Below are 15,846 nucleotides of genomic sequence, written 5' to 3'. Positions count from 1 at the left end.
CCTATTCACATTAAGAGTGACATTTTAAACACAATCATCGTTTTATAAACAAATAGACAATAATATAGTAACAACAAAATGTTTATATATGATTATTATTACTACAGTATTGTGATTATCAAATAATTATCAAGTAGAAGTAAGAAACAATAGGGAATAACAAAAAGATCACAAAAGTATCCATATATAAGCCACTGGTATTTAAAATAAAAATGCAAATTAATACTTGGCTTTGAATATAAATTTCAAATCTGATATAATTATTACATTATCCCAAAGTGGGTTTAATTGTCAAATGGAAGAGAATATTTCGCAGAATCGGTTTCGGTGTTGCCACCACCGAAGAGTCGTTCCGTAATATAAATTGACACATTAAAGTTTTTATTGTCGTTTAAATAATAATTTAATTTATATAGTAGACACGGTATAAATAATAATAAAAATAAGATATTATTCTATATAATGATTTTGTTTCATTTAATATCGATATTAAATTATATAAATAATAATACAATAATATGTTAGTTATATTACGATTTTAATATATTTATACTATATACCACTCTGATTGTGAAGAGGCTTTTACAATAAAATCTAAACTCACCAACGGGTATGTCGTAAACCTCATCACCCTTGTGCTCAATTGCACTATCTTTGCTCTCTTTCTCACTCAGCTTTTCTACATCTACTTGTCTCTTTTCTTCATTCTTAGGCGACTTCTCGGGGACTACGGGCGTCGGTGATCCTGGGAGAATTGCGTACTATTGTCTACAAATCATAACCGGACCTAGCTTTGTATGTACATTGTATTTATAGGGAGGTCTTTGTACATCGGGCGATAAAATGTATGATGATAAATTAGTAATGACTCGTGTATGGACAACCATGCATTTCTTTACAACTAACATCTAATTAATGCAGGTAGCTGATTACCACTGATCGGAGTAGATAAAGCTATTCAGGATCATTGGCCTCAAACATTGATGTTAATATGGATATTCCACGGGATTCCAACAAATACTCGTAATTCGATATTCGATTATAATTTTTTTTTTTATCCATAAGAGTAAAATTCAAAATATCCTTATTCATGTAGGTCTAATACAGATTCTTATGATATGTCAAATCTACCGTCAGTTCGGAATCATTTCGAGATGAGAAGAACTGACAAAAAACTCAGCTCGTATTATTTTCAAATAAATGTTGTAAATGTTTACAAGAATGCAGATTCATTTTTAGATTTAAATTTAAGTGAATAGAGTGACAACCAGCATATGCTATTGCAAAAGCAAAAAGTCTAATCAATGTTCGTAACCTGAATAGACCAGTCCCGACAAGCAGCACTCGTAATAAATATAAAAATAATAAAAAATACAATATATTATAAAAAAAAAATGGTACATGTAAGTCCATAACAATAATATATAAATTTACAATGCCGTGCGAGCGAGTTTGCAAATTTTACATTAGCAACACTGTCAAAAATTTTTGACAAACGCGCGACGTTGTCTCTTTGTTGACATTAGTCGTGAATTCAATTGTTTACCGAAAGTACCTTGTTGTTCAATCTTGTCTCACTCAATTACTTTGATTATGTCTAGCTATTTATGCCTCAGGGAGATTATTATCTAAAGCGTAAATATCTTTTTATTATTTTTCTACTTAGAAAACAAATCCTGGTATTCGGGGAACATCCATATTATTCTATCATATGACAAGTATATAAAATAGCTATACCTACTCCGATCGCTGCTCATTACCTTTACCTTTAGTACAGTCGAACGGCTCTGACAAGAACCGAACCGGGGTTAAGTGTGGAAGACGCTTAATAAGCATAATACCCTATATTCACAAGTTCAAAATTAGTCGTCGATACTTCGACCATCCTTTCCCATCGTAACCCTCAAAATATACAATGCGACCACCAAAGACCTAAATCGGTCGCGAAAGATAGCAGCGTACTCACCGACTGGAATGTCATACAACTCCTCGACCTTCCTTTCGGGGGAGGCGTCGCCCCCGTTGGGGGTCTTCTCCTCGTCGGAGTGCCGGGCCGGCACCGGCGGAGCTTCGGCGGCCTCCGGCGGCGGCGACGGCGACGGCGCGGACACGGACAGCGTCGCCGGCGTGGGCTCCCCCGCGGGGGTCGTCGACCCGTTGGTGTCGGCGGGGGGCGACGCGGGGGGCGCGGCGGCCTCCGAGGAGGGTGAGGGGGGCGCGTCGCCGTTGAGCGCGGGGGAGGGGGGCGCTACACACACGTACACACCATGCAACGCCACACGCAAACGACAGCGACTGTATCCTTATTATTTATTGCTTTACCCTTCGTTTTATCGTTGTATCGATAGCTGCCTTTACGCGATGCGTTCTATAACGCGCGATCTAGAGCACGCGCAATCGTGTGTGATTACATTTTACTATTTTTTTTGTGATCAGTCTTTCGTGCGTGATAGTATGCACGTTTCAAATCATTTCCCTATCTTTTAAAAATGTATATCTTATTTCACTATAGATTTCAATTTCTAAACACACGTTTAATATTTATAAATGATTAATAAATTAATTATTACAAAAAGGCGCTAAAGCACTTACGATTAAAGAACGCGACAATGCGCTCACTGGCGGCGCTTGCGATCTTTCTCGTTCTCTTTAATTTAAATGCACATTTTTTCTTCGTAAAAGAGCGTACGCGTAAAGGCATAAAGACGCGTAAAGGCAGTTAATAAGTCGAAGGTAAGAGAAAGTTCGGTGACGCAATATTTTTATTTACCTTAATGAGAAACAAGCGTAACAATATATATATTACGTTGCTCTATGTTTATATTTAATCAGTTCCAGAAACATGTCCGTCGGTACGAGTATGTTTCAAATTACAATATGAGTAATACAATAAATAATGTCAAACAGTGCACTCGGATTAAGAAATGAGTCAAGGTAACACGACGACCTAAATAGTCGCTGAGGACACATTTAGATCGCGAATTACGCATGGTTATTGTGAGACTTAATCATTATTAATTCTATACCAAAGACAACAGCTTATTAACAATAAACTCTAATAACTTATACATAAAGTTAAATTTACGTCGCTGTCTCGTAATAACCATAGAAACAACAATCAAACCAATAATTAGTAACAGGATTTTAATAATGCAAAAATGTATACAACATTTTCAATAAATCTTTAATAGGGAAACGCCACAAACACATAAGCTTTCGATTAGTGGTGCTATTGTGAGTGATTCCTACCGTAAAATTTTATTAATAAATATAAAATCAATACGTAAACTATCCAGAATTATATGTATCGTAGCTAACCCTAATATTATATCTTTTTTAAACCACGAAGTTGGCAAACAATCCTATGGTAACAAATGGTTACCGTAGCCTATGGACGCTCGATACACCAGGGGTGTCACAATTGCGTTGTCAACCCTTAAGAATCCTTAATATATCCTTCTTGAAAACCCCATGCTGTAGTCTCTGAGAAAATCTTAGCAGATAGTTCTACTTAGGTCTATATTATATAGTATAAAAGTTATTCTGGGTAAGCGCGCTACATCCTAGCTCTTACCATCAGATGAGATAAGACGAAGCTCAAACCCATTATTAATAAAAAAGTTTCTCACCGTCGAAGTTTAAAAGACACAATTGTCTAATAATTTTAACTACAACTCATCAATTTGACCACAGACTATTAACAGACCCTATAGCTTTATCGTATCACCTTTATGAGGGGATTACAAGTAATTCTCTTCTAGATTGGAATCACGTCCATAGTGAGAAACTGGTCGTAGAATCAATAACCCAATATCGTTATACCCCAGAATGTCATATAATCTAGTCTTATTTATTTATTTATTAAATCTTTTATGCACAAATACACAAATATATGCATATTTCTCCCAGTCAACCATTGGGCAAACAGAGATCTATGTGCGCAGTGCATTAAATCTTATCTGCAGCCTCGGCGTCTACATTACGTAAATCTATAATTGTTTAAGTATTTCTCAATTGCGCAGCTATCGCAGAGTACTTATTATGTATTGGGACTTCCAGGTCCCGGTGGTCACGTGTGCACTAGTACATACAGTGACAGAGGTGTGATTTCATATTACAGTGCTAGACCCATCTAACCAGAATACCACATGTTACCTTCCTATACAAGGTTAGTTTTTCAGATTATACCAATTCGAAATAGAGTTTATTTCAGTAACTGCAGACAGAAATGGATGAAGCAGTTAATTTATCTATACATATAAATAAAATTGGAGTGTCTATTTGTAATATTGAAGTAACTGTTTTTTTACATGCATATTAATATAAATACGATACATAAACTAAAATAACATTTTTTTGTCTGTCTGTCTGTTTGTTCCAGCTAATCTCTGAAATGGCTGGACGGATTTTGATAGGTAGCTGATGTAATAAGGAGTAACTTGGGCTACTTTTACTTTAGAAAAATTCTTTTATTGAATGTATGAAATATATTTTGATATGTTCACTGTGTAGTTTATTTTTATTAGGGTGTTTCGGCTGTTATCTGGTGCTTGGACCTGTACTCACTGCGACCTACATAGATCTATTGTGCTCACCCTTTTCACTTTGTAGTTGTTACAAAGACTATTTATTGATAGCAAATATTTTTTTCAACTAAAATACCAGTAATATTTATTGAAACTAATAGATTGATTTTCGAATTGGTAAATAGACAGGGACTATTTATTTATATAGTCAAACACATGAACATGAATAAATTTATGGTAAATAAATGTATTTACCATAAAATTATTCTTATTAAAACCCGTTTAACTACATTCATAATGTGCACCAAACGCGCAAGTTTAAAAATAACCCCTGATTAAAAATAATTCCTATACAGTATTGTAGTGCAGAAAAAAAGCATAGAATAAATTTTCAATAGTTCCTATGGAAAATTAATTGTAATAAAATATTATTCAGAGTGCACAGAGCAATCTACGCTAAACAAAATTTTTTCTATATAACTATACCCTGCACCCATATTTTCTAGATTATGTTCAGTATAGTAAATAGTGTAAAAACACAGTGCTGCTCGCCAGTTCTCTTACTTGAACTCGGCTTTGACACACTACCGCGTGTCTAGATTAAAATAAAAAACATATATTTCGTCTACATTTATATCGAAGTGCCTTCATATTATCAATTATTGTATAGAACAAGCTGATGCATTCACAAAATATTTTATTTTGAAGTTGTCAACTATCAGTCAAAATGTTACTAATGTGGTCTAATAACCCCATTGCTATTACTATTGCTAATAAAGTACAATTTTATGACATCGCCAATATTGGCTATTGACTTGACTTCATGCTCATTTTATCTCCACTGGTGCCCCGTATGAATAGAATGGTACACCCGCACGCGCTAACGGTATACGCTGGCGTACCGTTAGTGCATGGGTGTACATTCTAAAATATCGTATCTATCGGATATACTGTTGCTGGAAGATATTTTTGACTCCATACAATTAACACCATCATAAAAGCCGTGTATCCAACACCGATGTTGTATGCAATAGTACTCACTCTGCACGGCCGGCGCGGAGTTTCCGTTGTGCGCGGCGATCTGCGAGTTGGCGATGGGCGAAGCCGCCGGCGAGATGTTGTTCAGCACTGTCTTCTTGTTGTAAGAGCCGCGCTGGCAGTCGTTGGCCAGTTTGTCAGTGATGGCTTCCAGCTCCGCGAACACCTGGAAATTATTATTATGAGGATATCATAGAGATACATTACTACGTGAATCAGAACCATCCTAAACCGTACAGTTAACAATAATAATTATTATTTTCATATATTATATTTCAAAATGCACCTTACAAAGCGGCTTATATGTTATACTAGCTTTTACCCGCGGCTTTGCTCGCGTTAATTTATCCCCTTAGGGTTGGAATTTAATTATCAAAATACTTTCTATGGGGATGCCTACGTCATAGTAGATTTATGTATGCAAAGTCTCGGCCCGATCGGTTTAAAATTGACAAAGTTTTTATACAAACACTCATCCCCTATTTTATTCCATTAGGGGTAGAATTAATCAAAATCCTTTCTTAGCGGACGCCTACATCATAACATCTACCTGCATGCCAAATTTCAGCCCGATCCGTCCAGTGGTTTGCGATGTGCGTTGATAGATCACTATGTCAGTCACCTTTGAGTTATATATATTTAGATTTCTGAGAAAATGCATTGTATAACACTTGTATGAAGCATTATTAAGATATAAATAATCTTTAATATTATTTAAGATATAAAGGAATTGTATAATAATTTTATAGAGAAATTGCTGATAAATTGTGATATATATATATTGCAGGCACTTTATAAACTGATAAAATTCTGTTTTGGTAGTCAAATTCATTATATAACTTATAGATATTCTAGACATAATTTTAGTGCATTTTTTTATAATAATGGATTGATAAACAAGATGTATCATAATCATGAATCACCAGCACATCAGGTCATCACGTGACACCCTCACGTCAAACTCCTCAGTCGTTGCTATCTCTGAGGATTATGATGTCATGCGTCCTATCCTGTAATTTTTCGGACTACACTAATGCTGTTGGTCGCAGCTGGCCTTTATCGCTTCACAGAAAGAAAGAAGGCGAGTGCAGATGGCACTCCAAACCAAAGGAAGAACTTCTGGAGCGGCTGAAGGACAACCAAGGGCACCGCTAGGGGTTAGAACGATGGCTCAGTATGTTGTAATTTTGATCTCCGTTTGACTTGGACAGTGAGACTGAGGTACCTACTCAGACGTTTTACAGTCCACTTCTTCAAGACCTTCGAACTCTCCAAGTGGAACAGTTGTTCGGCGCTGAACAGAGTTTGAAAGACTAGTATGTAGAAGAACTACACATGCCGACGACATTTTACAGTCTACCTCTTCAAGGGCTTACCATGAAACTCTCGAATGGAACAGTTGTTCAGCGAAGGTTGTTCATGTAGAAGAGTTACGGACGCAGACGATGTTTTTTCCAATCTACCTCTTCCGAACCTTACCTTCAAACTTTCCGAGTGAAACAGTTTTTCGGCTCTGAACAGAGTCTGAAGGTTGTTCACGTAGAAGAGTTGCGGAAGCAGACGCCGTCTTATAGTCTACCTTCGAACTCTCCGAGGGGAACTGTTGTTCGGCGCTAAACGAAGTCTGAAGGTTGTTCAACTAGTAGAGTTACGGACGCAGATGACATTTTACAGCCTACTACTTCAGAAGCTTACCTTCGAACTCTCCGAGTGGAAGAGTTGTACGGCGCTGAACAGAGTCTGAAGGCTAATCACATAGAAGAGTTACGGATGCAGACAACATTCTAAAGTCTTATCACTTCAGAATCTTACTTTCAAAATTTCCGTGTGGAACAGTTGTTCGGCGAAAGTTGTTCATGTAGAAGAATTACAAACACAAATGACGTTCTACAATCAACTTTTTCAGGACCTTACCTTCGAACTCTCCGAGTGGAACAGTTGTTCGGCGCTGAACAGAGTCTGAAGATTGTTCACGTAGAAGAGTACTCTTGAGTCGTACAGCGCTGGCAGCTCGTCGTGCAGTTCCGAGTTCAGTATTTCGTATGTCCGTTTTGCTTCTTCTAGTTGTTCACGTCCTTTTGTCACCTGAAACAGAGAGAACAACCTATCACTACCCGATTTAGATCTCTAGGAAATTGTCTCATCATTTCCTTGATAAATATCATCCATAAACGACGTCCTAAGCGGTTTACACACTGCCTTACTTCCTATAGTCGCGGGTGTGATTCCTCGTACACACAAACACAATTATTTGTATTCATGTGTATGATTATTACTATTGGATGTTTCCTATGTATATTATGTATATATTTAGTACACATAACTGCCTTACTGGACTGAAGCTGGACCTGGCCTACAGGTTATTATTATTATAAAAAAATAGAGCAATAAATTGTAACAATATATTCTAGTGAATTCTCGTAACTTGTAATTCCACTGCCTAATCTCATACACAGGTAGATTTGTCGTATCAATCGAAAATATAATTGTAACGATCCATCTTTCCATTATTTGATACAAAATTGGATGCTATATCATACCAACACACGTGCTATTTAACTATATTTTGACATGAATTTGATGGATCAAAACAATAATCGTACCGTGTATGGGGACCTTTACAGCTAGATCTTATACACTGCTGGTCTCATCATTTACCTTAACGTCGTCCCTTCTTTTCGCGGCGTTTGCTTGCAAGTTCTGGAAACTGTGCCTTTGACTGTCGTAGTCTACTAATTTACGTCCTCGCTTTTCAACTTTTTTCTGGAAGCAAATAATTTGAATATTATATTTTATTTAAAAGTTAGTAACATTAATATAAGAACAAGCTTTAATTAAAGACCTTAAAGAAAAAGTGTTTTTGAAATTAGAATGGCGAATAAGATCTCGGCCCACCTAACAGTAAGCGGTAACCGTCGTCTATAGACATGAACAGTAACCATAGACATAATGTCGTTGCTTGGTCTTCGTACTGATATTAAGGTATTAATAAGGACTAAGCCTTTAGGCCTCCTGTAATTTCACTGCTTTATCTAACGCTTCAAGTGAAATATATTGATAATAGACGATAATATATGCGCGTTGCCTACCCTTAAGAAACCGTAATATAATATGACTTAAGTAATAACACCTTAATATAATAATATAAAGCAGGGCTTCTTGAAAAATCCCATGCTGTAGTCTCTCTAGAAAACCTCAGCAGGTAGTTCATTCCACAATCTAAGTGTACGCGGGGGGAAGCTCCTCTGTAACCGCACTGTCTGAGACCACTTAGGTTCCAGCTTGTGGGAATGAATTCCCTGTCGATGACGAGCGGTGCGATGGTAAAAGTTATCCGGGGGCATCATGTCGAACAATTCATTAAAACACAGTTTTTGTGCTCTGAAACCGTAGTCCGAGACTACTTAGGTTCCAGCGTGTGGAGATGAATTCCCTGTCGATGGCGAGCGATGTGATGGTAAAAGATATCCGGGGGCACTATATGAACAATTCATGAGAACACAGTCGTTTTCTTTTTTCTTTTATAGTACAGGGTACAAACGAGCCTGCGGTTCACCTGATGGTCAGTGATTACCGCCGCCTTGCCGCAACACCAAAGGAATTGCAAGTGCGTTGTCGGCCTTCTTATGATCTAAACTCACCTTGACTTCAGGGAACTGGTTGGTATACGTGTTGAGCGGTATGAGTACTTGGTCGCCGAGTTTGTGCGAGAAATCTTGCCACAGCATCTCCATGCTTTGAGCCTGGACGTACAGCAGGTCGTGGCCGGACCAGCCGCTCTCGTACGCCTCCGTGATAGCCTCCATCAAGGATTTTGATGCTGTTTGGACCGCTGGAAATATTATGTACAATTGGATCAAATACTTATATAGATAGACTAACTTCGTCTGCTTTTCATTTCCCCACCTTTGGAAATATTTTCATTACAGCTCCCATCCTATTGGTCATAGCGTAATATTATATACGTCTTTCCACGTACTCCCTCGACAGATGACTATCCAACACAAATACTATTTTTCAATTCGAACCAGTAGTTCCTGAGATTAGTGCGTTCAAACAAACAAACTACAGATTTATAATATTAAGTATAGATAGATAGAATATTATATTTTTATTTGTATTGTACAGTAAAAGAAAATAGTTACATTTAAATATTAATCAATACATGATAATATTAATATGCGAAGCAAAAACTTTGTACCCCTTTTTAAGAAAACTGCGCAGTTGGAAGAGTATAAAATTTCATACACTTACTTAATGTAGAAAGAAGGAGAGCAGAATATATATATTTTTTGAATTATGCATAAATAATCAATAAACAACATTACCTACACTATCATATATTTGGCATAATACACGTATATGTCAAATTGACAATAAATTAATATTGTTTGTTTTATTTATATATATATTTTATTATTTATTATTTGTATATAATCTTACTAAATTAAATTATTGTTGAATTTCGACCACTGGGCTGGACCACCAATATAAAGAAATCTATATGAAAACAAATGCATATAATGTAAGGAAATCGAACTCGCGACTGTGGAATGTGGGGTGGAGTACTATATTGCTAAGCCGTAGCAATCTTTAAATCATTGTAGGTATACAAGAGATTTTTTCTTCGTATCTACTAGTCTTTATTTTGTTTTACTACTTGACATTAATCAAGACAATGTCTTCCTGACATTAATCAAGACAAAAACTAGGCTGATTTTTTTCCATTCAAGGAGGAATTCAGGAGATTATCATTGCTAGCAATGTACCAAGTCAGGTTGACCTCCACGCGTCACCTCAGGTTTTCCCCCTGGAAACCATCTGATAAATTTCTGTATAATTTGCCACGACGATGGGCTAACTGACCTGACCTCATGCTCATCTTATCATCCTCCACTGGTGCACCACCGGCGTAAATCATTAACGTAGGAGAGAGGTCCATTCCATTATCATCCATTAAAAAGATAGTACTTATCATTATTACATACTACAAAACAAAGTCGCTGTTGCTGTCTGTCCGTCCTTATATATGCTTAAATCTTTAAAACTAACAACAGAATTTGAATCTGTCTTTTTTAATAGATAGAGTAATTCTAGAGGAAGGTTTATATATATAATACATGTACACCCGTGCGAAGCCGGGGCGAGTAGCTAGTGTATGAATATAAAAAAATCACCTCGTATACATCTTATGTAGTTGTTGAACTCTTTCTGTAGCCGCAGCGCCTGCTGGTGCTGTCGGTTGAAGTTCTGAAGATGCTCCTCGAAGATATCGTCGAGGGTGCGGTCTACCTTGCCAAGGTTCTGGAGGAACTGGAACCAAGCAAAAGATAATTATGAGCACCGTTATATATCATTACATAGTATAAAACAAAGTCGCTGTCGCTATCTGTCCCTATGTATGCTTAAATCTTTAAAACTACGCAACGGATTTTGAAGCGGTTTTTTAAATAGATAGAGTGATTCAAGAGGAAGGTTTATATATATATTGTGTACACCCGTGCGAAGCCGGGGTGAGTAGCTAGTTATTATTATAAATGGGTCAACAGTAGTGTCAATTTGTTTGATATATGTGGCATATCTTGAAGACTAATAGTCGTCAAGATATGCCACAATATTTATTACAATCGATATTGGGTTTTACCGATTATTCCTAGAAACAAAAAAAAATAATATATAAAATTCTAGTATCACAGGTTTCGTGTTATATACTCCTCCGAAACGTCTTGACGGATTTTGATGAAATTTTATATGTATCAGAGAAAGATAGATATCCCTAGGTGTTAAGGGTGGCTCACCCCAAAAATTATATTTTAATTTCTTCGACATAATTTTTTATATTTATATTTTTATCATATGGCATTAAAAATACGTACAACCTTAAATTTTTATCCTTCTATCACCAACCCCCATTTTTTAATAGAAATTTTAATTTATATGGCAAAACAACGTTTGCGTGATCAGCTAGTTATCTTAAACAAACAAATATCTTTCAATAAGAATTAGGTTGCAAGTTTCACTGCAATTAGCATGTTGCATTAATTGTGTTACCAGTTAAGTTGTTAATTAACATAACGCCTTCACTACACTTTAATATTATTCAGTAAATTTTGTCACAGCCAACTAGTATTGTATCACTACCTACTATAGGCATTAGATTGTGAAATCAATCCAAACAAAAATTAGAATAAATATTGTGTCGAAAATCGAGTTAGGTACTTCTTTTTTATATCAAAACTAGCTTTTGCCCGCGGCTTCGCTCGCGTTAATTTATCCCCTTAGGGGTGGAATTGACCAAAATCCATTCTTAGGGGATGTTTACGTCATTGTAGCTTTATGCATGCAAAGTCTCAGCCCGATCGGTTTAAAATTGACAAAGTTTCATACAAACTTTCATCCCCTATTTTATCCCCTTGGGGGTAGAATTAATCAAAATCCTTTCTTAGCGGATGCCTACGTCATAACATCTACCTGCATGCCAAATTTCAGCCCGATCCGTCCAGTCGTTAGGGCTGTGCGTTGATAGATCACTATGTCAGTCACCTTTGAGTTATATATATTTAGATAGCTGTGCCTGCGGCTTTACTCGCGTGCAATTCATAGCCTATGTGTTATTCTGATGTATAAGCTATATCACTGTAAAGTTTCAATATCCGTTCAGTAGTTTCTGCGTGAAAGAGTAACAAACATCCATCTCACAAAATTTCGCGTTTATAATATTAATAAGATAATGTCTCGGGACCGTTAATGGTTTATTATCGCAACTTGTGTTAAGGATACTAGACAACTGGTTGATATAATTAGATTTTTTTGTAAATACATATAGAATAATGTAAACAAACACCCAAAATAAAACAAAGAATCACACGCATGAATACAAAGACGTTTATTATAGCAGAGCGCAGTGTTATAAAACAAAATGTATAAAAAGAACTCTCAATTTTAAATACGGATGAACGAATATAAAAACTACCAGTGACTCTCATTGTAGGTCTAACAACAAATGTTTGTACCGTGTGAGGAATCGAACCCGCAAAACATCGGAAGAAAAGCGGCGTGCTAAACCGCTACACTACTGAGGCCGTCCACTCATGCTGTCCGCCTTATGGAATTAATCCGGGAGATTGCGATAAGTCCACTCACAGATTGAAATATCAGGAAATACGCATATGTAAAGTATATGTTCTCTATGAAGGACCACTGGCCAAAGGGTGTGGTGTATCGGCGCTACCTACCAGATTGCCGTCGGCAGTGCCGTGACCACAGACAATTTCAATATCTTAGTTTTAAAATATTAATTCATATGTACGTTAGTCTATAAGGTTTTTATATGTGCCTAGTAGCCTGAAATAAACAAATAAATGTGTTCTCTACAACAGCATTGTTGACAATTGACTCTATATCAACAATGGAGGGGTTTAGTTTTTCAGGAGAAACCTTTCATTCCTAATGGATTCGCTGATATTTTAAGGTTGGTACTTAGACCTGTAGCACTGCGACCTAAAGAGATCTATTGTGCTCGTCCTTATATTATAGTTCGATGCATAGACCCGTCAGGAACGAGAAGCCGTAAGAATAGAATAAATCTTTATTGAAATAAACTTACATTGAAGCACTTATAATAGTCATACTTATTTTTTTTAGTCTACCGCTCATTCGGAAAGCAGTCTCATCACATGAAGAACGAGCAAGAAACTTGCTTATTGCTCTTTTAGATAATTGTTTTGACTTTACATTTGTAAATTGAAATGTGTGAATACAAACTATCAACTAGCACTAATTCAGTCACGATCAAATATTAAGATTGAACCAGTCGTAGTGATTAGACCAGACCAGTCCCCACTAGCAGCACTCGTTCACGAGTATGATGGATTAAGTGAAGATATTAGTAGAATCACTATTCAAATGATTTTAACTTCTAGAACGAATGCATACGTATGTAGTTCTAACGAGTCCGGTACAATACATACATCCATATTGTAAGAGCATGCAATCTGTCATCAAGTTGACCTTGTCACAGACAATCGTTGCAAGGCCCATTGTTTGCAAACTGTGTGCGGTACCTACACCTGCCTTCAACTTGCTGATTACATCTCAGAATACAATTGGTATTCTATACGCATACAAAATGACGAGACCATTACTCAACACAAGTATTATTTGATGACCACTTATCTACATGTTAAACACTACGAAAATTGCGCGACTGGAGGAGTACGAAATTTCGCACACTATTAATATTATAAAGCTGAAAAGTTTGTTAGTTTGAACGTTAATCTCAGGAACTACTGGTTCGTATTGAAAAATTATTTTTGTGTTGTATAGATCATTTATCGAGGAAAGCTTTAAAGTATATAACATTACGCTATGACCATTAGAAGCGAAGCATCGGCGAAAAATGTTGCAAAAACTGGAAAAATTATTTATATTTGAGCTTCCGTTGCGTGCACTGCGTAAACGGTTCAAGTTACCCAAATAATATGTATGAAAGAATTATTCCTCTTTAAGTGATCTAAAAATCTTTTAAGATTGACTCACTATAACCTTTTTTATGGTAATCAAATTTGGGAGCAAAGTGATGTACGTTATGATGTATCTATATATATTACTAGCTGTCCCGGCAAACGTTGTTTTGCCATATAAATTAATAACGCTATAAAAAAATAGGGGTTGATGATAGAAGGGTAAAAATTTAGGATTGTATGTTGTATCATAAAAAAATAGAGTAAAAATTTTGTCTAAAAAATAAAAAAAAATTTAGGGTTGGACTACCCCTAACATTTAGAGGGATGAAAAATAGATGTTGGCCGATTCTCAGACCTACTCAATACGCTCACAAAATTTCATGAGAATCGGTCAAGCCGTTTCGGAGGAGTATGGGAACTAAAACTGTGACACGAGAATTTTCTATATAAGATTATAGAGGATACCAATATCCACAAAAAAAAGTCATCCATATACCGGTAAATAGCATATATCTGATACAGTTATGTCACAATAACTAGTTTTTCATGTTAAAATATGAATTAGGAACGCCGGTACAAACTAGGCTACATTATGCTTGTCTTTATCATTTTTGAAATTTTTATTTAATACCCGTTCCAAGCCGATGCGGACGAATGCTAGTGAAATCAATATTTTCTTCTTGTTTATATGTGATCAACCACTTAGCTGATGTTTAAATGATTATTATTACAATGATGACCATAAAGGCAGTTGATCTATTTATTGCACTATGCTTGCTGACAACAAAATTTACTATTCAAGTCATTATTTTGTCTTTAGACTTTGTAATCCTACACAGTAAATATTTGGATTAATGAACAAATAAATAATATTATAAACGCGAAAGAATAAATATTATTTGACGCTTCAGCAATCTCTTATATTCGTAGTATTTGGCGTAGAAGCATTACTTTAGTACTCGGTGGTGTAACGGTTTAGCACACCGTTTTACCGGTTCAAATATTTGTAATCATAAGTATTATCGTTTGTATAGTTCCGGTGTTTTCTATATTTATTATGTATTTATATACAAAACAAAATTTATTTAAGTATAATTGTATTAGTATTATATTTATCTATATTTAGTATTAATGTATGACATTATATAATATCAGGTATACTATATATATTATTATATGTATATATTTATTTTCATTTCATATATATTATATAATATTTATTAGTAATCTTGTGATTGTTTTTTGACATAACTGCCCCACAACGCATATACCCAAAGGTTAGCTGGTGGAGAATGCCATACGGCATTAAGCTCGCCTTTGTACAAGTTATATTGTGCATTAAAGAATAACTGAATAAATAAAATAAATAAATAATACTAAAGGTAAGTAAAGTAAGTTAAGTATAGGACTAGATGATGTTGCGTGAATTGTCCTGGGTTAAATGTCCGTAATGCTGTTCAAATATACAATTGAAAGAATTGTCCAGAGATATTATATTATTAAGACCACGAGACAGAACCAAAAGATTCGTGGACCCATTATAATTAATACTTATATTAAAAAATTATTCATTTTGCCCATAGACACCACCAAGTCACTATTTCACTTTGTGGTCTATCAACGGACTAATATGGATAACCCACTAATAAATATGGAAATGTATTATGACTTGAATAATTTGGTGGGTGCTAATAATGCTTGGAATCTCCAATTATGGGTTGCATGACGCAGTTGTCGAAACAAGGACTAATAAATCAAGACTCTTTTGGATTCGTTACCAGCGCAGAAGGGTCTCGAATAAAATATTTGATAGACAA

General features: G+C 35.8%; 1 protein-coding gene across 2 annotated transcripts in view; it reads right to left on the bottom strand.

The window, feature by feature from the left end:
* LOC131843172 (myc box-dependent-interacting protein 1) overlaps positions 1-15,846 on the bottom strand; it is a 66,104-nt gene that overhangs the window by 4,315 nt on the left and 45,943 nt on the right. Inside the window, exons 2-8 of one of the 2 annotated variants that reach the window (XM_059191785.1) lie at positions 10,742-10,877; positions 9,206-9,396; positions 8,223-8,327; positions 7,479-7,649; positions 5,568-5,730; positions 1,967-2,248; positions 605-745 (exon numbers count right to left, since the gene is read on the bottom strand). In XM_059191785.1, the coding sequence (XP_059047768.1) occupies positions 605-745; positions 1,967-2,248; positions 5,568-5,730; positions 7,479-7,649; positions 8,223-8,327; positions 9,206-9,396; positions 10,742-10,877 (1,189 nt within the window). The remainder of the gene's footprint in view (positions 1-604; positions 746-1,966; positions 2,249-5,567; positions 5,731-7,478; positions 7,650-8,222; positions 8,328-9,205; positions 9,397-10,741; positions 10,878-15,846) is intronic. The other variant, XM_059191786.1, reaches the window with a different exon arrangement.

This window comes from Achroia grisella, unplaced genomic scaffold (assembly GCF_030625045.1).
Source record: "Achroia grisella isolate CSIRO2021 unplaced genomic scaffold, CSIRO_AGI_Agris_v1 utg283, whole genome shotgun sequence".
Classification (NCBI taxonomy): Eukaryota; Metazoa; Arthropoda; class Insecta; order Lepidoptera; family Pyralidae; genus Achroia; species Achroia grisella.
The sequence above is the reverse complement of the archived record's forward strand: the minus strand, read 5'-3'. Positions and strand labels throughout refer to the sequence as shown.